The sequence below is a fragment of the Rhinopithecus bieti genome, unplaced genomic scaffold (assembly GCF_001698545.2).
Source record: "Rhinopithecus bieti isolate Rb0 unplaced genomic scaffold, ASM169854v2 scaffold_3041, whole genome shotgun sequence".
NCBI lineage: Eukaryota > Metazoa > Chordata > Mammalia > Primates > Cercopithecidae > Rhinopithecus > Rhinopithecus bieti.
Genome location: NW_016804262.1, coordinates 2,092,129 through 2,119,383, shown reverse-complemented (window position 1 = coordinate 2,119,383; position 27,255 = coordinate 2,092,129). Strand labels below are relative to the sequence as shown.

The 27,255-nt window shown below is 49.2% G+C and overlaps 1 protein-coding gene across 1 annotated transcript in view; it reads right to left on the bottom strand.

Annotated features, from left to right (window-relative positions):
* IL6R (interleukin 6 receptor) overlaps positions 1-27,255 on the bottom strand; it is a 63,215-nt gene that overhangs the window by 17,116 nt on the left and 18,844 nt on the right. Inside the window, exons 4-10 of the mRNA XM_017867428.1 lie at positions 22,981-23,229; positions 21,821-21,944; positions 17,440-17,621; positions 16,985-17,151; positions 16,047-16,188; positions 3,730-3,776; positions 1,904-1,973 (exon numbers count right to left, since the gene is read on the bottom strand). Coding sequence (XP_017722917.1) covers positions 1,904-1,973; positions 3,730-3,776; positions 16,047-16,188; positions 16,985-17,151; positions 17,440-17,621; positions 21,821-21,944; positions 22,981-23,229 — 981 coding nt within the window. The remainder of the gene's footprint in view (positions 1-1,903; positions 1,974-3,729; positions 3,777-16,046; positions 16,189-16,984; positions 17,152-17,439; positions 17,622-21,820; positions 21,945-22,980; positions 23,230-27,255) is intronic.

The following is a 27,255-nucleotide window of genomic DNA, read 5'->3' as shown; positions in this document are numbered from 1 at the left end:
ATATATATATGAGACTGCTAGCGGATGTCCCATGTGTCAACTAGGCAGTTGGGTACATGAGTCTGGGTCTTAGTGGACAGATCAGGGTAGGGATATAAAATTGGGAGTTGCCAGCCTGTGGATGGTCTTTAGTGACATGAAGCTGGATAAAATCATCAGTAACAGGCTGGGCGCAGTGGTTCACACCTGTAATCCCAGCACTTTGGGAGGCCAAGGCGGGTGGATCACAAGGTCAGATCTCAGGAAAAAAAAAAAAAAAGACCTCACTAAAGACCATCCATGGGCTGATCTTTAAAAAAAGTTTTAAAAAAAATCATCAGTGAGGGTGGACGGGGAGGACTAGAGGGTCCCCTCTTCCATAGCAGCCTTTGTTTTTGTTGTTGCTGTTGCTTTTGTTTTTTTTGACATGGAGTCTCACTCTGTGGCCCAGGATAGAGTGCAGTGGCTCAATCTTGGCTCACTGCAACCTCCACCTCCCGGGTTCAAGCGATTCTCCTGCCTCAGCCTCCCAAGTAGCTGGGATTATAGGCACCCACCATCACGCCCGGCTAATTTTTGTATTTTTTAGTAGACATGGGGTTTCACCATGTTGGCCAGGCTAGTCTTGAACTCCTGATCTCAGGTGATTCTCCCACCTCAGCCTCCCAAAGTGCTGGGATTACAGGCGTGAGCCACTGCGCCCGGCCCATAGCAACCTTTGAACACTCAACCTCTTGCATCCCACCCATACCATTCAAAGCCTATTTTAAATGGCACCTCCTCCATGAGCTTTCTGTGACTGCTCAGCTTGATGCACTCTCTCAAATCTCTAAATTCCACTTTGCTTTATCTGTGCCTCCCTTTCCGCCCATCTCACATTCTGGTCTTTGTCACAGTTACCAGTTTACTCTTTGTGGGGGCCTGGACTGTAGCCTCCTTGAGAAGAGGGATGGCTCTAATCCTCTCCGAGTCCCCAACTGTGCAGAGCTCAGGCCCAGGTATTTAGCAGGTCTTCCACAGGTGCACTGCACCATGGTAGGGCTTGGCACCTGGGCTGTTGTAGCAGAGGCAGCCAGCATCAGGTGCAGGCAGGAATCCACCCAGGGATGGGGAACAAGGGCAAGGACTGCCTCACAAAGCCCAAGAGTCATCAGCTGGAGCCACTCAACTACTGAACCTCTGGAGTCTGGATTCCATCAAGTCCCATACACTTAGTCAAACACAGGACTTGTGATCTTTCTTGATTCAAATACTGGTAAGTTTTCCTGGTCTTGCAGGGATAGGGAATCAGAAGCATTGAAATCAAGGGCTTCATTGAAACCAAAATAAAGATTTCCCTCAACAGGTATTCCATTTCAGACTCCAGTAATCTTGTTTGCAGCACATTCATTTGTATTGTGGGCCAACTGTGAAATATCTCACTGATTTATCCCATTTTTCTTACGATCTCCTCATTATATCTTAGCTAACAATATCAAACTTCAACATATAAAGTAATAAAAGAATATTTCTGGCCAGGCACAGTGGCTCATGCCTATAATCTCAGCACTTTGAGAGGCCGAGGCAGGCAGATCACGAGGTCAGGAGTTCGAGACCAGCCTGGCCAACACGGTGAAACCCCGTCTCTACTAAAATACAAAATTAGCCGGGCATGGTGGTATACACCTGTAATCCCAGCTACTCGGGAGGCTGTGGCAGGAGAATCACTTGAACTCGGGAAGCGGAGGTTGTGGTGAGCCGAGATCGCACTACACTCCAGCCTAGGCAACAGAGCAAGACTCTGTCTCAAAAAAACAAAATAAAAAACAAACAAAAAACATTTCTGCCATTGATCCTCTGACGACCTGGCCAAATAAGAAAGGACTTTCCGCAGAGACAAATCGGTCCCTCAGACCCTGTGAATATGAAAATACCCAGTCCTTACCTGGGAGGCTTGTCGCATTTGCAGAATCTCTGGAGAGAATATTATCGTCGTCTTTATTAGTAGTAGGTGCCTAAAAGAGACATTCCTCACCATCAGCCTGTTTTGGCAGATTCCACCATCATTCAGAACCAGTTCAGGAGGTACCTCCTCCTCAGAGTCCTCCCTGATCCGCCCAAAGCATTCCTTTCTCCATTTCATTCATAACAGTGGAAAAATCAATAATACTATTATTTGCATTTTTTCTATCCACATCGTGTCTGCTAAGGGTGGGGCTTTCTTTCCACCTGCCTCTCCACCAAAAGCTGAAGGGCACAAAACCCTGCACAGAGAAGATGCTCAGTGGATACACTGAAGCAGCTGTTATCCTTACAGGTCCGATGCAAGGGTGCAGGTACCACTGTGACTGGAATCCTGGCTCCACCACTTACGAGCTATGTCACCTTGCACAGATTTCTTTTTATTTTTTGTTTTTTTGTGAAATGGAGTTTCACAAAAGAAATGGAGATTCTTGTCGCCCAAGCTGGAGTGCAATGGCATGATCTCTGCAACCTATGCTTCCCGTGTTCAAGTGATTCTCCAGCCTCAGCCTCCTGAATAGCTGGGATTACATGCACGCACCACCACGCCCAGCTAATTTTTGTGTTTTTAGTACAGACGGGATTTCACCATGTTGGCCAGGCTGGTCTTGAACTCCTGACCTCAGGTGATCCACCCGCCTCAGCCTCCCAAAGTGCTGGGATTACAGGAGTGAGCCACTGCGCCCGACCTCAGACTTCCCTTTTTTTTTTTTTTTTTTTCTTTTTTTGAGATGGAGTTTCGTTCTTGTTGCCCAGGCTGGAGTGCAATGGTGCAATCTTGGCTCACCGCACCCTCCGCCTCCAAGGTTCAAGCAATTCTCCTGCCTCAGCCTCCCAAATAGCTGGGATTACAGGCATGTGCCACCACACCCAGCTAATTTTGTATTTTCAGTAGAGACAGGGTTTCTCCATGTTGGTCAGGCTGGTCTTGAACTCCTCACCTCAGATGATCTGCCCGCCTTGGCCTCCCAAAGTGCTGGGATTACAGGCGTGAGCCCCGGCGCCTGGCCCTGGCCTCAGACTTCTTACCCCATGTTAAGCAGCCCTTACAAGCACTCCCTTGTAACATTAACATAAGGAGCCAATGAAATAGCAAATGCAAGGCTCACAGTTTAGCAGGATGAGGCCAGTCCTCAGTCGGTGTCAGTTTCCCCAGAACCTGTGTTGGGAGCACTCTAGCCCCATGGGTATGGGCTCCACCTGCAGCTGTTCCTACATGGAACACAGATAAGGTTCAAGAGCCCCAGGCTCCTTCCCTGTGCTGCACAGCTCCAGAAGTGGCTGTGCCTTCCAGCTTAGCATTTAGGGAATTAAGGGCCACAGGAGGAGATATAGTTGGATAGGAAATTGGATTACTCATGGAATTTGTTAAGCAGCTTCAGAGGTAATCCTCTTTCCAGCAAGTTATGACACCAGGAGTCCACAGGGGAAGGACTCAGATGAACAGAATCCAATCTCAAGCTAAGCCGTTAGCAGTGTCCAAAAAAGCTCAGAGATGAAATAGCTGCCGCTAGATGCAGGGCAGTTCTGCGTGCCAGGCCAACGCTGCTCCACTCTTTACAGTCCTGGGACAAGATAATTTTTATGATTCCCGTTCACAGAGGCTTGAAAAGCACAGATAACTCACCACAGCCACATTTCTACTAAGTGACAGAGCTGGGATTTAAACCAAAGTCAGTCTGGCATCCGCTCACACTCCTAACCACTAGGTGCTGCTGCCCTGACCCTTTTACAAGAACAGGAGCTCACCTGCGTGGGGGTGGACACCTCGTTCTCAGCTGGAGGACTCCTGGATTCTGTGGACAGAAGAAAGGGTTGTTATTAGTGATTCACGGGCCCCGCAGTCCTGTCTCAGGGGCTTGAAAATCAGAAAAAAGTTCATCTCAATGTTATTTAAAAGAATAGCATGGACTGGGCACGGTGACTCACACCTGTAATCCCAGCACTTTGGGAAGCTGGGCAGATCATCTGAGGTCCGGAGTCCCAGACCAGCCTGACCAACATGGAGAAACCCCATCTCTACTGAAAATACAAAATTAGCCAGGTGTGCTGGCACATGCCTGTAATCCCAGCTACTCGGGAGGCTGAGGCAGGAGAATCACTTGAACCCGGGAGGCGGAGGTTGCGGTAAGCAGAGATCATGCCATTGCACTCCAGCCTGGGCAACAAGAGTGAAACTCTGTCTCAAAAAAAAAAAAAAAAAAAAAAACCAGCATGCTGGACATAACCAAATATCCAACCATAAGGGACTAGTTATAGAAATTATGATATAACCACATAATGCAGAAACTTTTAAAATTTATTTTTTATATATATACATATTTTTTTTGAGATGGAGTTTCACTCTTTCGCCCAGGCTGGAATGAAGTGGCACGATCTTGGCTCACTGCAACCTCCACCCACTAGGTTCAAGTGATTCTTCTGCCTCAGCCTCCCAAGTAGTTGGGATTATAGGTGCCCGCCACCACACCCAGCTAATTTTTGTATTTTTAGTAGAGACGGGGTTTCACCATATTGGCCAGGCTGGTCTCGAACTCCTGACCTCAGGTGATCTACCCGCTTTGCCTCCCAAAGTGCTCGGATTACAGACATGAGCTACCGTGCCTGGCCAATTATTTATACATTTTCAGAGATAGGGTCTCCCTCCGTCGCCAGGCTGCAGTGCAATGGTATGATGATGGCTCACTGTAGCTTTAACTTCAGTGATCCTCCCATCTCAGCTTCCCAAGTATCTGGGACTACAGGCGTGTGCCACCACGCCCGGCCAAAATATTTTAGAAAACATTGAAGACATGACATAATGCTGTATGAAAATGCAAGACAAGAAAATTCCACGTATTTTGATCCAAACTTTCTAAAGAAATATATTTTTATGATTATTTATTGTGTAATACAGTATATATAATAATACTATATATTTGTACACAGGAAGAAGAAAATGGAAAGATACACATCACCAGAGATAAGCACTATTTCAATTTCCTTCTATGCACCTTTTTGCAATAAAAAATATATAACAAACAAATATTCATTTGCCTGTGTGGGTTTCGTACACATTGCAGCAGCAGGGATGTGGACCAGGCGCCCTCACGGCTCCCTCCCCCTCCACAGGAACAGTGTTTCTGCAGAAAGGCCAAGGCAGGAGGAGGCTAGGCGTCCAAGCGAAAGCCTGGGCCTTAACCGTAACAGGCAGTGAGTGGAATGCTCTGGATTTCAAAATATTTTCTTGTCAGCTCATCATTTTTCCATCAAGAATTCTAAAATTCCACAAAATGATTTATACAAAAATCATGAGCCTCACTGGGCCAGGAGTAAGAAGGACTAGCAAGGAGGCGGGGAGAGTGTGACGCTGCTTCTGCGCGGGGGAGGGTTTCCAGAATTCCTGGAATATGCTGTCACCAGTAAGGGGGAAACCACACACCCACAGCACTAGAGGGAGTATAAGAATGCATCCACTCTTCCCATTGTACAGAGGGGAAACAGAGGCCCAGAGAGGGAAAGCGACTTGTTCAAGGCCGCACAGCAAGTGTAACCAGAATTGAACCTAGAATTCATGGGCGGGACCCAGTTTCTTATTCCTTTGTGTTCTTCCCAGCTCAGCCCAGCCCAGCAGAGAACAGTCATACACTCATAGCCCAGGGTATCTAAAGCATGACCTGAGGGCATGGAGACGCTTGAATGAAAGCTAAAATCAGAAGACAAAGAAGACGGAGCAGGCCAGACTCCCACCTGTAATCCCAGCAATTTGGGAGACTGAGGCGGGAGAATCCCTTGAGGCCAGGAGTTTGAGACCAGCCTTGGTAACATAGTCAAACCTTGTCTCTAAAAGAAAAAAAAAGAAGAAGAAGAAAGCAAGAAGATGGGGCAGCCCTAAATAGAAAATATGGCTGCCCACGGATGCTCATGCGGCCCAGCAGTTTGCCAAACCCAGCCAGAGTCAGCTTCGTCTGGAGCCTTATAGGCTCCACCTTGCTTGTCACCGCAGAACCATGGAAATGAGACCCAGTCATTAGGGTTTTTTAAAGGCTCCCCATACTATACTCAAGACAGATGCTTCAAGAAGAAAGTTTCTACCCACAGTCCTGACCCCCAACACAGCCTGTGGCCCAGAGAATGCCCAGTAACCTCTGGCGGCTCAGGTTGCTGGGGTTAAAGTGGGAATGAACCACAAAGCCACAGGAAGAGGGGAGGAGAGACCGTGGGACCCACAGGCTCAGCAGCGCCAGGCATCTCCTCCATGCTGAGCCAGCAGACCCTACTTCACACCTTTCCTCACAGCCTTTCAACCACCCAACAGACAGCTCATCACTGCTCCTCTATTCATACAGAAACAAATAAATAAACCTCACTGAGGAGCCTCCCTAGGAGAAATGACTCACTTCCAGCTGGGTCCCAAACGCCACTCGGGATGGTCTGCAGAGAGAAGCCTAGTGGCTTCAGAAAAAGCTGTGTGTACATCTCCATGGTGTCTGGGTGCCAAAAGCGCCCCTTGTTCTGAGGTTTCACCCTTCCTCATTTGGGGGGATGGGAGTGGGGGGGCAGTTAAAGCAGGGTCATTTTTTGTTATTAAGACAGGGTCTGGCTCTGTTGCCCAGGCTGGAGTGCAGTAGTGCAATCATAGCTCATTGCAGCCTCCAACTGCTGGGCTCAGGTGATCCTCCCACCTCAGCCTCCCACTTAGCTAGGACTACAGGTATGCACTGCTATGCCCGACTAATTTTTTCTAAACTTTTTTTTTTTGTAAAGACAGGGTCTCCTTATGGTAGCTGGCTGATCTCTATCTCCCGGGCTCAGGCAATCCTCCCCCCTCAGCCTCCTAAAGTACTGGGATTATAGGCCTGAGCCACCACGCCCAATCAAGCATCTTTTCTTTTAAGAAATTATGGTGATGGCTGGCCGGGCGCAGTGGCTCACGCCTGTAATCCCAGCACTTTGGGAGGCCGAGGCGGGCGGATCACGAGGTCAGGAGATTGAGACCATCCTGGCGAACACGGCGAAACCCTGTCTCTACTAAAAATACAAAAAAATTAGCCGGACGTGGTGGCGGGCGCCTGTAGTCCCAGCTTCTAGGGAGGCTGAGGCAGAAGAATGGCGTGAACCCAGGAGGTGGTGTAGCTTGCAGTGAGCGGAGATCATGCCACTGCACTCCAGCCTGGGCAACAGAGTGAGACTGTCTCAAAAAAAAAGAAAGAGAAAGTATGGTGATGGTAAATGTTAATAGCTATTTATCACTCACTTGTTACATTTTATGTCCTTACTTAGCAAAATTAAAAGCTGGCAACCAGCCAGGTATGGTGGCTCATGCCTGTAATCCCCGTACTTTGGGAGGCCGAGGTGGGCGGATCACCTGAGGTCAGGAGTTCAAGATCAGCCTGACCAACATGGAGAAACCCCATCTCTACTAAAAATACAAAATTAGCTGGGCATGGTGGCGCATGCCTGTAATCCCAGCTACTCGGGAGGCTGACGCAGGAGAATCGCTTGAACCCAGGAGGTGGAGGTTGCAGTGAGCCGAGATCACGCTACTGAACTCCAACCTGGGCAAAAAGAGCGAAACTCCGTCAAAAAAAAAAAAGCTGGCAACCTTAATTGGTCCCCAGAATTGTTTTTGAAATTTTACAGACCCATGAAATCCCAATGTTTAGGAATCGCCCAGTTGTGCACAGGGATGTCAGGTGGGTAGGCAAAGGGAGGATGTGGGAGGAGGGTCGTGGAGAGAGGCACAAAGAGTGGAGTGCACCAGGACGGCTGACTGCTAGATACTACTGAGATGTGGTGAGAATCCAAAACAAGGCAGAGACGTTTGGCGTGATGTGCAAGCTCCTGGCTGGGTAGCTGGGTGGGTGGGGTGTCTGTCCCCTGGACAAGCAGGGCAGGGAGGTCTGTGAGGGGTGTGATATGTTTGGTTTGGGTCATGCTGAGCACCTGGCACAGTAGGGAGGATCTGGCCAGAAGTCTGAGCCGAGTTGAAGACATGAATCCAGAGCTCTAGAGACAGGCTTGGCAGGAGACACGGGTGAAAGGCAGTCCTGCTGGCATTTATTGCACCCTTGTCATGTGCCAGGCTCTGTGCTAATTGCTTCTCACCTCATTGAAGACTCACAACCCAGCAAGGCTGGGGTTTGGGTTTTTTGAGGCAGACATTACTATTTCCACCTGACAAATAAGCTAACTGAGTCTCGGTGAGGTACTTCCCCAGGGTCGTGCTAGTCAAGGGCAAGGGCAGCAACTATACCGAATGCTACCTGACTCCAGAGTCAGTGCTCTGCACAAAGTGGCAGGGGATGCAGTAGAAGTGGGCGGGGCCCCCAGTGGAATGTACCAGAAAGCTGCAGAAAACAGGGCCGAGAGGGAATTTGGGGATGCCACATGGAGAAGTGAACAGGGCAAAATCTCTCCAGAAATGTGTAACCAAGCCTCTGTAACCCCAGAATGTCCCTCTTGGGAGTGCTGCAGAGAGGAACAAAACAAACTCCTCCAGAATGGACGACCAAAGAGTTTGAGAAGATAATATATAGCTGGAGGGACCGACTGCTCAGTCCTGGCTTCAGGGCACCCCCTCATGTGCAAATGCAAACCTTTGGCAGTACCTCCTCCAACAGGTGTGATTCCCATTCTTGGGGAATAAAGGAGGGAGTTAAAGGGATTTGTGAGGAGCAAGGAATAATCCCCTTGTGCCTAATGGGCTTTTCCCAGGCATTTTGCTCCATGCCCTCTTTGAAAAGGGGCTCCAGCCTGGCTCAGTGGCTCATGGCTATCAATCCCAGAGCTTTGGGAGGCCGAGGCAGGAGGATCACTCAAAGCCTGTGCAACATAGGGTGACCTCATCTCTGTAAAACATTTTTTAAAAAATTAGCCGGGCATCGTGATGCATGCCTATAGTGCTAGCTACTCAGAGGCTGAGGCAGGAGTTCAAGGCTGGAGTGAGCTATGATTACACCACTGCACTCTGGCTTGGGCAACAGAGTGAGATCCCATCTCTAAAAAAAAAAAAAAAAAAAAAAAGAGGAAAATGATTTTGTGGTTTCCCCAGACTCAATGTTGATGTGACAGGGAGAACTCCTATCAGGAGAGAATAAATTCAGAACTCCCGCTTGAGAGAAAGCCGCCGACCATGAGCCCTGTCCACGGGTACCAGCCTGCACAATTTCCATGAGCCGCCACTGCAGGTGCTAACAGACGTGACCTGGCCTTGCTGGCCAAAGCAGGGCTACGACAGAGTGACTCTGGGACCCCCAACTTCATGCAAAAGGCTGTCCTGGGCTGCAGGCTGTGCGGGGGCCAAGCCCCAGCCTCAAGGGCACCTTCAGCACCTGCTGAAGTCCAGACTCCAGAGCCCCCCTCTATGGCATTCCACTTCCACTCCTACAGGGGCCCACCAAGGCTGGCCTCCACCTGTCCCACTCAGACCACCCACCCACACATCTGTCAGCCTCACCAAGCAGCTCCCTTCCACCCTCCCCTTGCTCACAGTTCCGTGCCTTTGTGCCTGCTGTTCCCTCTGCCTACAATCCTCATTTTCTATCTGGGACCCTCCTACACATCCTTCAAGACACAATTCAATTGTCACCTCCTCCATGAAGCTTTTCCTGCTATCTCTAAACTGCCCCTACAAAACAGTCTGCTTACAGCCTTATCGCGCTGTAAGCACCATCTATTACATGTTAGCTATACTACGGTGGGGCATGCGCCCTCCTCCAGCCCCCTCAGGCACATACTAAAACCACCAGGAAAGCTTTCTCAAACCGCCCACTCCATTTCCTCCTCCACATTCTAACGCAGTGAGTTCAGGATGGCCTCCAGGATACTGATTCTGGGATGCCTCTGGTCCCACTCTCCTCCTCCCAAGAAGTAGCACTGTCCTGTAATTGCTGATCTCCTTACATGTGCAGTATGCTTTAGCATTTCTAAAGAATATTTTTTCATCAGACTCACAAAAACTCTCTGAAAGGAACAAGATTGGTGCTATCATCCCTACTTTACAGATGACAAGACTGAGGCTCTGAGAGCTGAACTAACTTTACCAAGGTCATAAAACCTGACTCCCAGGTGCTTCCCAGGACCTCTGTGTCTCCCAAAGGCCACCCCTCCCACACCTAGGCTGGGAGGCAGGTGCATCCTGTCTGTCTGGGCCTTGAGAGCTGAAGGTCCTTGTGGTGGGTAAGCTCACCCCACACGGTGATACAGTGTCTAGTACACTGACGCATCCCTAACAGCCAAACAACTGTGGTCCGTAACACCTCACCTAGTGTTCTAACCTTCCTCTTATTTTTCAGAACTGTCTGCCAATTTCCAACCTGAATCCCCCTCTTGCATCAGAATCATCCAAGTTCCTCTTGCTCTGCCCTCAGCAGAGAGGGGAGCAGCAGGTTTCTTTTTTGGATGTATTCACCACTGGGTTTTGAAGACTTCCCCTGCCTCAAACCACATATGTATAGGGTGGAGGGCTCAAAGTCTTCCGCTCCTTATGTGAGAAGAAACCGACTGAGCTCCCACAGAAGCTGTGTCTATGCCACAGAAGTATGTCCACCCGAGGCTGGAAAGTGAAGACCATACCCAGTGCTGGCCAGACAGCCCCCACGACACCATCTTCCAATAGAGGGAGGGTGTCAGCAACTTAACGAGGGACATCCACAAATGAGACCAGATTCAGAGGAAGGGGGCCAGACAGGTAAAGAATTCACAGACCACTCCATGTAACAGCTTGGGAAGAGGAGCCCAAGCAGATGCAAGTCTGGGAACTCCAAAAGAATTTAGAGAGAGCAGACTAGGAAATTTGTCATCGGTTATCCCTGAGGACAGAGCAAGGGCCAGTGAGGCCAGAGTTAGGTTCACCTAAGAAAGAACTTTCTATATGAATAGATATTTCTCCAAAGATACATGAATGGCCAAGAAGCACATGAAAAGATGCTCAGCCTGGGCATGGTGGCTCACGCCTATAATGCCGGTACTTTGAGAGGCCTAGACGGGCGGCTCACTTGAGGTCAGGAGTTTGAGAGCAGCCTCGCCAACACGGCAAAACCCCATCTCTGCTAAAAATACAAAAATTAGCTGGGTGGTGCACGCCACTCCCAACTACTCGGGAAGCTGAGGCACGAAAATCACTTGAACCCAGGAGGTGGAGGTTGTAGTGAGCCAAGATCGCCCCACTGCACTCTGGACTGGGTGACAGAGTGAGACTCTGTCTCAAAAAAGACATCAATCATTAGGGAAATGCAAATCAAAACCACAATGAGATAACACTTCACATCCATAAGGAGGACTACTGCAGCAAAATGAAAAATAATAAGTGTTGGTAAGGATGTGGAGAAACTGGAACCCTTATACACTCTAGTGTAAGTGTAAAATCGTGCAGCCACTGTGGAAAACGGCATGGCATTTCCATTAAAATTTAAAATTAGAATTACCAAATGATGCCACAAATATACTTCTGAGTATATACACACAAAAGAACTGAAAGCAGGAATCTAAACAGATATTTCACACCCATGTTTATAGCAGCATTATGCACAACAATCAAAATGGGGAAGCAAACCCAGTGTCCCCTGACGAATGAATGAATCAACAAAAGATGGTATCTCTACACAATGGAATATTATTCAGCCTTAAAAAGGGAGGAAAGTCTGACACATGTTATAACATGAATAAATCTTGAGGATATTATGCTAAGTGAAATAAGTCAGTAACCAAAAGACAAATACTCTCTGATTCCACTTATTTGAAGTACCTAGAGTGCAGCCTGGGCAACATGGTGAAACCTTGTCTCTATACAAAATACAAAAATTAGCCAGGCATGGTGGTGCATACCTGTAGTCCCAGCTATTTGGGAGGCTGAAGTGGGAGGATTTCTTGAGCCCAGGAGGTCAAGGCTGCAGTGAGCATGATCGCACACCACTGCACCCCAGCCTGGGTGATAGAGGGAGAACCTATCTCAAAAAAAAAAAAAAAAAAAGAAAAGAAAAGAAAAAAGAAAGAAAAAGAGGGAGGGAGAGGGCCAGGCGCAGTGGCTCACGCCTGTAATCTCAGCACTTTGGAAGGCCAAGGCGGACGGATCACCTGAGGTCAGGAATTCAAGAGCGGCCTGGCCAACATGGTGAAACCCCATCTCTACTAAAAATAAAAAAATTAGCCAGGCGTGGTGGCAGACGCCTGTAATCCCAGCTACTCAAGAGGCTGAGGCTGGAGAATTGCTTGAACCCGGGAGGCAGAGGTTGCAGTGAGCCAAGATCATGACAGTGCACTCCAGCCTGGGTGGGCGACAGAGTGAGACTCAGTCTCAAAAAAAAAAAAAAAAAAAAAGAGAGAGAGAGAAAGAGGCAAACGCAGGCAGGAAGGCAGGCATGCAAGCAAGCAAGCAGTCAAGCAAATGAAGTACCTGGAGTAGTCAAACTCACAGAGAAAGCAAGTAGAATGGTGGTTGCCATGAGCTGGGGGAAGGAGTGGGTGAAAGGAGAGTTACTGTTTAACAGATTCTGAGTTTCAATTTTACAAGATGAAAAAAGTCCTGGAGAAGTAAAGTGGTGATGGTTGCACAACGATACTTAATGCCACAGAGCTGTACACTTAAAAATAATATAAATGGGCAGGGTGTGGTGGCTCATGCCTGTAATCCCAGCACTTTGGGAGGCTGAGGTGGGTGAATCACCTGAGATCAGGGGTTCAAGACCAGCCTGACCAATATGGTGAAACCCCATCTCCACTAAAAATACAAAAATTAGCCAGGCACGTTGGCGGGTGCCTGTAGTCCCAACTACTCGGGACGCTGAGATAGGAGAATTGTTTGAACCCGGGAGGTGGAGGTTGCATTGAGCTGAGATCACGCCACTGCACTCTAGCCTGGATGACAGAGCAAGACTCCATCTCAAAAAATAATAATAATAATATAAATGGTAAATATTATATTACGTATATTTTACAATTTGAAAATTTTTAGACGAAGAAACTTTCTAACAAAATGAGATTGCTTCAAGCTGCTTGTGACTATCTAAACTAAGCGGTTGGAATAAAAGGTAAAATAGGGGTCAGCCTATATCTGGAATTCCTATTCCTCTGCACGATGTTAGAGCTGATTTTCCCCCCGCTTAAAAAGGCCCCCAAAGCCACACTGATGCCCAGCATTCAGATAAATCAGTGTATTTGGCTCAAAGTATACACAAATCAAAGAAAACCATGGGCAGGTCAATATGATCTACCCTGAAGGATGCACTGATTTATTAAAATGGTCTAAGATACAGTAGTTAGGCCCCACTCCTTGTCCAGGCCTGAGCAGGAAAAAAACTTTTGAGGAGAGGGCCCAGTAGAAAGCTGCCTCCTGTTCTTGATGAACAGGGAAAGTGCCAACAAAGATGGAAGCTTGTACTTGATATTACTGCATCCAACTAGGATTACACCCTAAGCCCCAGCCTACTCCTCTGGCTCTTCCCAGGACAAGAAAGACAAGGGACAAGGACCCCGTAGAACAAAGCCAGCCAGGAGAAACAGCCATCACCCCACACCATCCAATCTGGCAGAAGAATGTGCAGCTGATAGATAAAAGCCTTCTCTCCCTGGGGCCACGGCTGGGAGAAAGTGGCAGGGGTAGGGATGGGACTGATGTCAATTCTGCCTTTTCCTTTTTATCCATACTTACTCAAATATATGGGTGTCTCACTCTTTTTTTTTTCCTAACTGCGAGTTACTTAAGAATGATTAATTTGGTTCAACTATGCCACAGGGCTAGAAACATTTGACCCCAAAGTGAGCCAGGAGGCCATTCTACAACAAAAACACTGGGAATAATAAAACAGTGCTACAAGAGGTAGTAAGCTCTCTGGCTCTGGAAGCATTCAAGCAGAGGCTGGCTGACCACTCTCTGGATTGTGGTCAGGGAGATTCCTGCATTCTAGGTCTGCTAAATCCTAACCTTTCATAGCAGGGTGTTGATAGATAATGTCTCAAGTGGTTTTATCAGGAAAAGAAAAAAAAGTCATATAAGCTTGCTGTTTAGAGTTAAGGAGGGCACCAACAGAGGAACTAGAAACAGAAAGAGTCAAGCAACTTCCTTAGAAAGCAGGACTAGAAATGGAAGGCATGGGACAAGGGACCACTGCTCAATGTTATAAGCTGTTTATTACTTCTTTGCCACGTGCATATATTAATTTGATTACAATTTTAAAAGTTTAGGCCGGGCACGGTGGCTCACATCTGTAATCCCAGCACTTTAGGAGGCTGAGACAGGTGGATCACGAGGTCAGGAGTTCAAGAGCAGCCTGGCCAACATAGTGAAACCCCATCTCTACTAAAAAATACAAAAATTAGCTGGGCGTGGTAGCGTGCGCCTATAGTCCCAGTTACTCAGAAGGCTGAGGCAGGAGAATGGTGTGAACCCCGGAGGCAGAGTTTGCAGTGAGCCAAGATCACATCACTGCACTCCAGCCCGGGTGACAGAGTGAGACTCCGTCTCAAAAAAAAAAAAAATTTTTTTTTTTAAAGATTAGCCAGGTGCGGTGGCTCACACCAGTAATCCCAGCACTTTGGGAGTCTGAGGCTGGTGGATAGTTTGAGGCCAGGAGTTCAAGAACAGCCTGGGCAACATGGTGAAACCCTGTCTCTACAAAAAAAAAATTTTTTTTTTTTTTTTTGAGACGGAGTCTCGCTCTGTCGCCCAAGCTGGAGTGCAGTGGCCGGATCTCAGCTCACTGCAAGCTCCGCCTCCCAGGTTCACGCCATTCTCCTGCCTCAGCCTCTCGAGTGGCTGGGACTACAGGCGCCCGCCACCTCACCCGGCTAGTTTTTTGTATTTTTTAGTAAAGACGGGGTTTCACCGTGTTCGCCAGGATGATCTCGATCTCCTGACCTCGTGATCCGCCCGTCTCGGCCTCCCAAAGTGCTGGGATTACAGGCTTGAGCCACCGCGCCCGGCCAAAAAAAAAATTTTTTTAAATTAGCCAGGCATGGTGGCACATGCCTGTGGTCCCAGCTACTTAGGAGACTGAGGCAGGAGGATTGCTTGAACCCAGGAGGCAGAGGTTGCAGTGACCTGCGATTGCACTGCTGTACTCCATCCTGGGTAACAAGGAGAAACCCTGTCTCCAAAAAAAAAAAAATTTAAGTTTAAAAAAATTTCCATGGGGTTTTTAAAAATATATATTGATGATGCAGTTACTAAATAAGTTTCCAAATGTAATTGACAACATGGGGAATATTATGTTTATACATATAAATACACACACACATACATGCACCTAGAAAAAGGAAAGCAGCATACTAGCATGATCTCACTGGTTTTCTCTAGGGAGCAAAACTACTGGTGATAATTATTCTTCATATTTTCTGGAATTTTCATGTTCTACAACAAACATGCTAATTTCAACAGTCCTCAAATGGCAATTATTATTACCTTTAACATTTGAAAAAAATAAAAAGCATGAGTGACTGCCCCAGATTAAATACGGCTAACTTCGCATCCCTCCAGCGGTGGCGGGATGAGAAGCCACAGGGAGAACCAAGGGCCGGGGCCACCAGCCAGCACCATCGTCAGACATGTGACCAAGGCCACCTCAGATCATCTCAATCTGATGGCAGCTGCATTCCTGATTCAGGCAAGACCAGCAGAAGAGCTGTTTAACTGACTGTATTTTTGGAATCTCAAGCAGATAAATGATTGCCGTTTTAAGCCGCTAGCTGTTTGTTTCTTTTGAGACGGAGTTTCGTTCTTGTCGTCCAGGCTGGAGTGCAATGGCGTGATTTCGGCTCACTGCAACCTCTGCCTCCCGGATTCAAGAGATTCTCCTGCCTCAGCCTCCTGAGTAGCTGGGATTATAGGCAACTGCCACCATGTCCAGCTAATTTTTTGTATTTTTAGTAGAGACGGGGGTTTCACCACATTGGCCAGGCTGGTCTCGAACTCCTGACCTCAGGCAATCCACCCGCCTCAGCCTCCCTCCCAAAATGCTGGGATTACAGGTGTGAGCCACCGCACCTGGCCTAAGCTACTAGTTTTGAGGCGACTTGTCAGATAGCAATGGATACCTGATGCAATGACAGAGTTGAAACACCCCTTCCTTCCTCAGTGCCCAACCCAGTACCTGTCCAAGGCGTGCCCATGGCCTCCGGGCTCCACTCGCTCCACTCGCCTTGCCCAAACTCCTCCTGGGCACGAAGCTGCACCACGTGCCTCAGGCCGCTCCAGGCGTCGTGGATGACACAGTGATGCTGGAGGTCCTTGACCTGAGAGCGGGGGCACAGTGACTCTGGGGAGGGGTCCAGGGTGATGCTGGGCAGGCATCTCCCCAGTGGGTTGGTGCCTTGACCAGCCCTGTGCTTCAGCTGGCAGAGGCCTCTAGAGGCTCCCACCACCCCGGAGGCTCCACTAGTGAGGGGGTTGCCCTCAGGGCCCACGGAAGCTGCCCCACCCATGCACTACAGAATCCTGCAAGCCACAATGCTTGACATGTTTATAGCCCAAATCTCTTCCCACATTGCTCTCCTCACAGGCAAGCCTGGGAAGAGGAGACTGGCCTAGATTATCCTTCTCATTTAATAAATGATATGTCACCAAGGCTCAGAAAGTTAAAACATTTATCCAAAGCAACGAAGGCGGCCAGTTTTGAAGCAGGACCTAGAGCCTATGGTTTTCTTTTTAGTACTCTGCTTTCTTTCTTTCTTTCTTTGAGATGGAGTCTCATTCTGTCACCCAGCCTGGAGTGCAGTGGTGTGATCTCCACTCACCACAACCTCCACCTCCCGGGTTCAAGGGATTCTCCTGTCTCAGCCCCCGAGTGGCTGGGATTACAGGCGTGCACCACCACGCCTGGCTAATTTTTTCTAATTTTAGTAGAGACGGCATTTCACCATGTTGGCCAGGCTGGTCTCCAACTCCTGACCTCACGTGATCCGCCCACCTTGGCCTCCCAAAGTGCTGGGATTACAGGCGTGAGCCACCATGCCTGGCCTCTAGTACCCTTTCTACTATGCCTAAGCATCTGGGGGCACCTCTCTGACCAGAAGTAAAACATAAATTTACCATCCACGTTGTGAATGTCTTTGACCGTTCAGCCCGATATCTGAGCTCAAACCGTAGTCTATAGAAAGATGAGTTCCAGGAGTGGGGGTCTTGCCAGGTGACACTGAGCCAGCGGGGGTTTCTGGCCACGGCCGTGACTGTGATGTTGGCAGGCGGATCAGGCTGCACTGTGGGAAAAGGGACCATGGCTCCTATGCAGCAGCAAATATAGGGTAGAGAAGCCCATGTAGGCTGAGTTCCCAGCAGGCAGGGCCCCACCCAGCCCCGTTCACTCCCCAGGCACAGCTCCACAAGGGCCTGCTTCATCATTGCCACACCTCCCGGCAAGCAACGCCCAAAAGCCACCAACTCACCAAATCCCTCAACCACCCCTTCCCTGCCCCTCTGAGAAGTTGATAAGAAGGATTAAATCAAAAATGAAGGAAACTGCTGGAGAGCGGGAAGAGCTTACGTACAGATTCCACAACCCTGAAAGGTCTGAGTTTTGCTGAACTTGCTCCCGACACTACTGGCGACGCACATGGACACTATGTAGAAAGAGCTGTCTCCCTCCGGGACTGCCAACTGGCAGGAGAACTTCTGGGACTCCTGGGAATACTGGCACGGCTCCTGGAAGTCTTCGGCCGGACTGTTCTGACTGTTAGACACAAAACAAGGGCAGGGCTCGCCTGTCAGTTTCGCACAGACTCAAGAGGGGAGAGAAGAGGGAAGTGGAATCCCGGGGTTTGAATCCCAGCTCCAGACTCATGAGCCCTGTACCTCTAAGTCTTCTTTTCTCATTTACAAACAGGAACATTAATACTACCTATCTCGTAGGGGTTCTGTTAAGATTATTATTATTATTTTTTTTTGAGATGGAGTCTCACTGTGTCGCCCAGGCTGGTGTACAGTGGCGCAATCTCGGCCCACTGCAACCTCCACCTCCAGGTTCAAGAGATTCTCCTGCCTCAGCCTACCCAGTGTGCCCGGCTAATTTTTGTGTTTTTAATAGAGATGGGGTTTCACCATGTTGCCCAGGCTGTTGGCAACATGTTGCACCACGTAAGCCATCATGCCTGGCTGGTTCTGTTAAGACTGAAAAATAAGGGCCGGGCGCGGTGGTTCACGCCTGTAATTCCAGCACTTTGGGAGGGCAAGGAGGGCAGATCATGAGGTCAGGAGTTCGAGACCAACCTGGCCAATAGGATGAAACCCTGTCTCTACTAAAAATACAAAAAAAAAAAAATTAGCCTGGCATGGTGGTGCATGCCTGTCCCAGTTACTCAGGAGGCTGAGGCAGAAGAATCGCATGAACCCATGAGGCAGAGGTTGCAATGAGCAGAGATCGCACCACTGTACTCCAGCCTGGGCGAAAGAGTGAGACTCCATCTCAAAAAAAAAAAAAAGAGCAATAAATGTAAAATCTACAGATGAGGAAACTAGCTGGATTTATAAATATATATAAACATGTAGCCTAGCACCTGGCACGAAGGGTGAGGGGAGCTAGGCTGGAGGGCTCAGCCAGTCACTCAGGCCTTGGTGTGCTGGCCAGCTCTGGTCTCCCGCTGGGCCTGTGCTCTTGGCACTGTACGGGATGTAGAAATGAATTGAGAGGCCCCACCCTGGCTTTAAGGCACTAACAAAAAAGATCTGTCCTCAGATGACTAGACACCCAGCAGAAATGCCACTCCGGAGACGCAAAAAGTGCTAGAGGGGTTCTGGCAGGTGAGTCCAGAAAAGAATTCTGGGTGGCTGAAGACATTCGAGGTGAGTCAGTCACCATCCCACCTGGCCTGGAAACCTGAGGTTTCACCCTCTTATGACACATGTGGGGATATGAGGCCACGTCAGCCACTCACCCTCTGGCTGGGGTGACGAGTCTGCCATCTCTGACTTGTGTTCGAACCCTGGGCTCCTGCTGAGTCCAGCACATGGGACAAACCCAACCTTTCCAGGCTGAGTTAAAACCCCTTCCTCCTCCCCTCAACACCACCCAGGCTTCCACCCAGCCACAAAGGCAGGGTCACCGACTGCTTTACATGTGTGCCCAGGCGGGGTCAGAGGGCCAGGGCTCAGTCTTGTTGGCCTGTGTCTCTCCCACTGCCCCAGCACCATGCCTGGTCCAAGGCAGAGCCTGAACTCACCCACGCCTGTGGAAGAAGGAGTGAATGGTGCTGCAATTGGTCCAGGGTATGAAAGCAGACACACAAGAGAAAAAGCAGAGCTCCCAGTAATCCCTTTCCAGGGGCCTATCTCTTCCAGGCCCTGCAGTGGCCTGAGGTCCGGGTGGGGCCTCAGTGGACGCTGGGGCCCCCCTGAGGCTCTCGCAGCCACTTCCCCTGCTCTTTCCTCACTTCAAAGGTGCCCAGTGGCCATGCTGACTCTTCAAAGCAGATGGAAGCAAAGGCTCGAGGCTGCTCAGGAGGAGGACAAGCACTGCAACACGGACACCGCACTCTCTCCCACTCCTGCTATCAACAGGGAAAGTATTCCAGTTAAGCCGGGTGCGGTGGCTCACACCTGTAATCCCAGCACTTTTGGAGGCCAAAATAGGTGGATCACCCTAGGTCAGGAGACCAGCCCAGCTAACATGGTGAAACCCCATCTCTACTAAAAATACAAAGATTAGCCGGGCGTGGTGGCGTGCGCCTGTTATCTCAGCTACTCAGGAGGCTGAGGCTGGAAAATCGCTTGAGCCCAGGAGGCGGAGGTTGCAGTGGGCCGAGATCATGCCACTGCACTCCAGCCTGGGCGACAGAGTGAAACTCCATCTCAAAAAAAAAAAAGTATTTCAGTTGAAGTGTCAGACATGACAGAGATTTCCACAGGCTGGCCTGGGAAGCTGCCAGCCACCGTCTCTATCCTGCCTAATCCTGTCTATGGTACAAGCCTTTGAGGTACAAACAAGGCGTATCCTTTGCTGGACTGTGAAGCTACCCAGGCTTGGGGCATGAGCTGACAGTGCTAATGGCAGCTGCATCACTCACAGATGGGTAATCCTCACTTTTCATCATAGAGGGCAGAACAAAAATATGACTGCCAGGCGGCGCAGTAACTCTATGGAAACAGACCCAAGTGGGAGCCGAACCACCCTGTTGAAGTCACTGCTCTGGCTTTGTGATACAGTAGTCCTGCCTTATCTGAGGTTTTGCTTTCCAAGATTTCGGTTACCTGTGGTCAACTGCGGTCCAAAAATATTAAATGGAAAATTCCAGAAATAAGCACTTCGGAAGTTTTAAACTGCCCCCTGTTCTGAGAAGTGTGATGAGATTTCATGCTGGCCCGCCCAGGACGTGAATCATCGCTTTGTTCAGCATTCCCGTGCTGTACATGCTACTCGTCGCTCGTCCTGACATCCACCGCCATCATCATGGCTTGGTGATCCAGAGTCACCCAAAACAGGTGATCCTCATTCTGACACATAGTCAGAAAGTCCTAGTAGCCTAACACCAAGTCACAATGCCTACATCATTCACCTCACTTCATCCCATCATGCAAGCATTTCACGACCTCACATCATCACAAGAAGGGTGAGTACAGTAATAAGACATTTTGAGAGAGAGACCACATTTGCATAACTATTATTACAGTATATTATTATCATTGTTCTATGCTATTATTAATTATTGTTAACTTCTTACTGTACCTAACTTATAAATTAAACTATCATCAGTACATATCTATAGAAAAACATAGTATATATAGGGTTCAGCACCATTTGCAATTTCAGGCATCCACTAGGGGTCTTGGAATGTGTCCTCCTTGCCACTGTATTCTGATGACTGACAGCTCAAAATCAATTGTAAACCTCTGGACTGGGGAGACTGTGGCTCTGGGATGGAGACCGGCAAAACCGCAGAGGCAGATTTGTTTTCAGCATCTTCTACCTCCTCTACATCCATGCCTGAACCCATCCCAAGTCTTCCCACGTTAAGCCCGTCTTCCTGTGATGATGCAGGGATCTTCAGGCACCCTCAGGCAGGCGTGACTTCTTGCCCCATGGCCCCTAGCTCCCTCTCCCCCGCCCATCACCACTTTCTCTCTCGTGCCTTTATCATGGAAATAGCCTGATATGCCCACAAGGGCCCAGACACTGATAAGAGGCTGGCTGTTATACCCTCTCCTAGGGACATTTGCATGTTTTTCAGAGCAACTCCCATAACCTTCGGACTTTTTTTTTTTTTCTTTTCTTTTTTTTTTTTTTGAGATGGAGTCTGGCTCTGCCGCCCAGGCTGGAGTGCAGTGGCCGGATCTCAGCTCACTGCAAGCTCCGCCTCCCGGGTTCACGCCATTCTCCTGCCTCAGCCTCCCAAGTAGCTGGGACTACAGGCGCCCGCCACGTCGCCCGGCTAGTTTTTTGTATTTTAGTAGAGACGGGGTTTCACCATGTTAGCCAGGATGGTCTCGATCTCCTGACCTCGTGATCCGCCCGTCTCGGCCTCCCAAAGTGCTGGGATTACAGGCTTGAGCCACCGCGCCCGGCCAACCTTCGGACTTTGAATGAAATCAGACAGACTGGGACTGAATTCCCAGCAGAGCCACTTACTAGTTAAGTGACCCAAACCCATTAATCAGTCTCTGGGCCTCAGTCTCTCCATCTGTTAAGTGAGAAAAATAACGCCCACTTCCCATAGCTGTTTTGATAACAGTGAATAGGGCAAGGTTCCAAGCACAAGCACAGTGCCCAGCTCAGGGGGCAGTCAAATGTAGATCTCAGTTTCCTCTCATCTCCTCTTCCTCAGCCTGAAGGAATTACTTCCTAATGATAACGTTTTGAAATCACCTGAACCGGCCCCTCTCTGGGGGCCTCGGAAAGGAGGGAGCCGACGTGCACCCAGCTCAGCCCAAGATACTTACAACTTCCTCACCAACAGCACAGCCTTGGTCGTCGGAGATGGGGTGCTCCGAGGACCCCACTCACAAACAACGTTGCTGAGGGGGCTCTTCCGGAAGCAGGAGAGCTGGGGCTCCTCGGGGGGAACTGAAAGGAGAGCATCACAGGTGTGAGCAGGCCGGCGGGGATCCTGGGGCACACCCGACCTCGCAGGCAGGGCAGCCTCCCTTGAAGGGAACGCATGGCTAGGGGCCAGTCCTGGGGCCAGTCAGGACCAGACACCATGGCCACACTTGGCCACACATGAACGGAATCGCAGCTTGGAAATTAAAGGACACCAAAGACCTCATGTCAGTCTGGGACACGCATCCGGGACAGGGGAAGGGAAGCACCTCACGGCCAACTTGTCTGAAGAGGAGATAGGATGATCGAAAAAAAGGGCTTTGGAGTCACACAGACCTGGCTGTGTGGCCTTGGGCAAGTCGTAGCCGCTCTTCAGTTTCCTCATGTATAAAATAAACTGATGAGAATGTAATGATGATGGCAATGATGATAAGCCTGCTTTCCCTGACAAGGCTGCTGGATTACAAGAGATATAAAGAAGAAAGTGCCTTGGCATAGGGCTTGGCACACAGGGCACTGGTTCCAGCAAGTCTTTATCTACGTGTGAGGGAGCTAAGAACTTGCTAATTCTAAAAAAAATAAGAATAGCTAATTTGAGAGCTTAGGATGTGCTATACAGACTTTTTAGCACCATATGTGTATGATACACACACATACACATACACATAGGCAAATTCACATATACCCCCTTTGCAACAACTCTAAGGTAAGGTAATAAAATTAACCTTATTTTGCCAAAGATGAAACTGAGGGGCGGAGAAGTTAAGCTGTATGTGAAGGAGCAGGATTTAAACCCAGGCTGCCTGACTCCGGGCCCCAGGCTATTCACCAGTTCACCGGAAGTCCTAACTCCCAAAGCCAATGTTCCCCATCAGTCAGACGCTCCCACCCAGCAGCTGTCTTTGCCAGCATCTGGGTGGCAGACATTGGTGGGCCTTCCCCAAAATTCTTGCGCCAAGGAAATGGCGAGAGTCTGAAGGCTCAGACAGGGACTGTCTGGAATGCACAGAGCCTCATTTCTTACGAGAACTATCTCCAGGAGCTCTGAGGCACAACTCACCATCCACCAGCAAGTGCACAGTCCCAGCCGGGCGGCCGGCCCGGTAGCATGAATAGTTTCCAGAGTCATGGAGCTGCACCGACCTCAGCAGCAGCCTCCTTCCCACGCCAGCCCATCTGCTGAGGTGGGAGCCTGCAGCTGGCTTCCTGAGAACCCAGTGAACAGTGGCATTGTCTTCCGGCTCTCCCCCTGGGCAGGTCAGAGTCACGCTGTCTCCTGGCAGACTGGTCAGCACACCTCTCGCCACCTCTGGAAGAGGGAGAAGACACTCGGTGAGCCCATAGCCACTGAAGAAGGGGCTTCGTTCTGGTCTGAGGAAGCCACGAGAGGCCTCAGTGATAATCATGAAGTGGTCCAGGCTACCGTCACCCCTGCCTGGATTAGGGCAGCAGTCTCCTGGTGGCCTCCCCAACCTGGTCCTCACCATCCAGCTGCCTGGGAGAGCCTTCTGAAGCTGGCTGCCCCACTCCCTGGATTAGAAAACCTTTCAAGGGCCTGCCACCATCCACAGGATGAAGTCCGAGCTCCTCAGCGTGGCCTTCAGGGCCCTGCTGTCCTTGGAGGTCTCATCTCTCCCCACTCCTTAGAAGGTGTGGAGCTCTCCCCTCAGTTCCCCTAGCTCTCCTCCTCACACTTGTTCTTCACACATCATCCCTCGACAACTCCTCCTATTCCAGGTCTTGGCCTAAACATCGTTTCCGGTCCCTCGGCTGCACTAGGCCCTCATACTGCACTACGTCACCCACATGCTGCCATGTAATTATCAATTCCGTGTCTCCCTTTCCCTCAAGACTCCAAGCACCACAGGAATAGGCACCCTGCTCTGTTGTTCTCCGTTACATTCCAGTGCCCGGGACGTTGCCTGGCCCGTGGCAGGGGCCTGCTGAGCGCTTGATGAATGTGTGAATAAATGGATGCCCTTAGGAATGAATGCCAGGCACCCAAGTGCACATGTACACAAGAGGCCTCCGAATCGCAGGGTATTCATGGCAGAATGCCTGTTGTACAGTTGGCAACCAAGGCACAGAAGAATCAGGAGACTGGCCCAGATGCACAGCTGGGGTAGAAACCAGAGCTTCTGGTTCCCTGTTCCACGCTCCCTCCACTACCCTACATCTACTACAGCAATGCTGTGTTTACTCTAGGGACCAAACTGGAAGGTTAAAAAACAAAATGCATTATCTACCCCTTGAAAAAAAATTGGGTGTATTCTACTACTCAAGAAAAAGGAGATTAAAGATTAAAGGAACAAGTACACTTTTTTTGAGTAGCAGTTATAGATTCATAGAATCTAAGATAAAAATTAGCCCAACCACCTTGGACTCATTTATTAACCAATCAATCAAATTAGTCCAACCAGCTAAGGAAACAGAGGCCAGGGAACACAGCCAGTTTTCATCTAAGCACACTTGGTCCTTCGAACCAAATACATAACCATTTATTAGCAAGCAGTAGCAATATATCTGGCCAAAGATTTTAGAAAGGACCAGCAGCTGCTGAGTGCCTGACCTCACCTCCTGGCCCATGCTCCTGGGACTCAGAAGCAGCACAAGGCTCCCTGCCTGGCCTGCAAAGCCCTTCTTGTTTATGAGGTGTTATCTCATACTTAGCAGACTGTCCTTCCTTTCACCTCATCCAAGGTGGCTGTCAGAGGAGGGAGTAATGATCAGTGACTCCCAGGCAGATAACACCCCCAAAGCTGGTGAGGTTGGAGTCCACACTGGCTACTGACCACAGTCCAGGGAGAGAGACATAGACATCAAAGGGGCAGAGATAGCTCTGCCTGGCATTGGGCCCTGCCTAGCTATACAGATACCCTTCACACTTCCCTCTCACTTTAACACCTGGAGCCAGAGTCCTCGTCCCTGGCACCCTCTACCCGGAGGCTGACAGAAAAGGGACAGATACAAGGCCATCATGGCAGCCGGTCATCTAAGGTTTTCTCTGGTCACCAACAGAGCCTTGGACCTTGGGTAAGAAAGCTGGTTGAATTGTCACCATGCAGCCAGCGGAATTTGGGCAGGTTCCTAAGACCCCTATGGCCTTACTTTCCCCCACAGTGAGCAAGTCCTATGTTTGATGAACATTCGAGGAGGCTGTAGCAGCCAGGCACTGGCGAGGAAGACACAATCAGGCATCCCAGAGACCTGCCCTTGAGAGATGGGAGAGCATTCGCTGCTGCAAGGCCAGGACACAGTGCACAGTACTCTCCTGGTCCTCAGCAAAATCTGAGTCCCAGCTGGGCCTCACACCTGTAATCCCAGCACTTTGGGAGGCTGAGGCGGGTGGATCACCTGAGGTCAGGAGTTCGAGACCAGCCTGGCGAACGTGGTGAAACACCATTTCTACTAAAAACACAAAAATTAGCTGGCCATGGTGGCGCATACCTGTAATCCTAGCTACTCAAGAGGCTGAGGCAGGAGAATCGCTTGAACCTGGGAGGCGGAGGTTGCAGTGAGTCGAGATCGTGCCACTGCTCTCTAGCCTGGGTGATAGAGTGAGACTCTGTCTCAAAAAAAAAAAAATCTGAGTCCCTAGAAGGTGAAGTCCACTGAGGGCAATAAGGGATGGACTGCTACTGCCCAGAGGACTTGAAAGGGTTATAAAAAGCCCCAACTACAATATAGCTTTCACACAGAATTTTCAACAATATATTTTTAGCATTGCAAACATTGTTTTTTAATATATTACATAATCCATGCAAATGCATATGTGTAATGTATGTAAAAGCTACATACATAGAAGTTCATTTAGGAAGCATAAAATACCCAGGAGAGCCCACCAACCTAACTTTTAAAAACAGGTTCACTACCCCTGGATCCCTACAGTTTTCTTAACTTTGCTTCATTTTTGAGCTTCATATAAATGGTTTGAATATAGTCTTCTGCTATGATGTGCTTTTCTCTTTTCTTTTTCTTTCTTTTTTTTTTTTTTTGCGGGGAAGGGACAGTCTAGCTCTGTCACCTAGGCTGGAGTGCAGTGGCGCGATCTCGGCTCACTACATCCTCAACCTCCCATGTTCAAGCAATTCTCCTGTCTCAGACTCCCAAGTAGTTGGGACTACAGGCACATACCACCACATCCGGCTACTTTTTTTTTTTTTTTTTGTATTTTTAGTAGAGATGGGGTTTCACCATATTGGTCAGCTGGTCTTGAACTCCTGATCTCAGGTGATCCACCCGCCTCTGCCTCCCAAAGTGCTGGGATTACAGGCATGAGCCACCACGCCCAGCTGGTGCTTTTCTCGAAATTCCTTTGTGTGTGTGTGTGTGTGTGTGTGTGTGTGTGATACAGAGTCTCAGTCTGCTGCCCAGGCTAGAGTGCAGTGGCACAATCATAGCTTTTTGCAACCTCAAACTCCTGTGCTCAAGCAATCCTCCCACCTTAGCCTCCTGAGTAACTGGGACTATAGGTGTATACCACCATGCCTGGCTAATTTTTTTAATTTTTACTAGAGACAAGTTCTCAATATATTGCCCAGGCTGGTCTTTAACTCCTGGCCTCAAGCCATCCTCCTGCCGTAGCCTCCCAAAGTGCTGGGATTACAGGCGTGAGGCATCGTGCCTGGCTGCTCTTTTTTTTTTTTTTTTTTTTCTTTTTCTTGGAACAGGGTCTCACTCTGTCACTCAGGCTGAAGTACAGTGGCATAATTACAGTTCACTGCAACTTCAAATTCCTGGGCTCAACTGATCCTCCCACCTCAGCTTCCCACGTAGCTGGGACTACAGGTACACACTACCATGCCTGGCTATTTTCTTTTCTTTTCTTTTTTTTTTTTTTTGAGACATGAAGTTTCACTATATTGCCCGAGCTGGTCTCAAACTCCTGGCCTCAAGCAATCCTCCCACCTGAGCCTCCAAAATGTTGGGATTACAGGCATGACCACCTGGCCCGGCCTCATTGATACGTTTCTCTGATTCACTGACATATATAGTTAATTCAGTTTCACTGCTATGTAATATTCTGTTGTGTGACCCTATCATTCTCTCACTGAGGGAGGTTTGGGGTCATTCCCAGTGTTTTGCCATATCAAAGAGGGCGGCTATTAACTTTCTCATGACTCAGTGAGTGCACTTGCCCAGGAACTTCCCTAAGAGTGAAACTGCTGGTGTTGGCGTGTGTGTGACATGTGTCCTTTTCCTTCACAACTGAACACATGGTACAGTGCGTTGAACTCCAGTGGGCACCTGATGGAGGCAGCAGTTTACCACATCCAGTCCACATCTTGAAGTCCATCAGTGCCTGAATGCGGTTATGTATGGAAGATGCAACAAC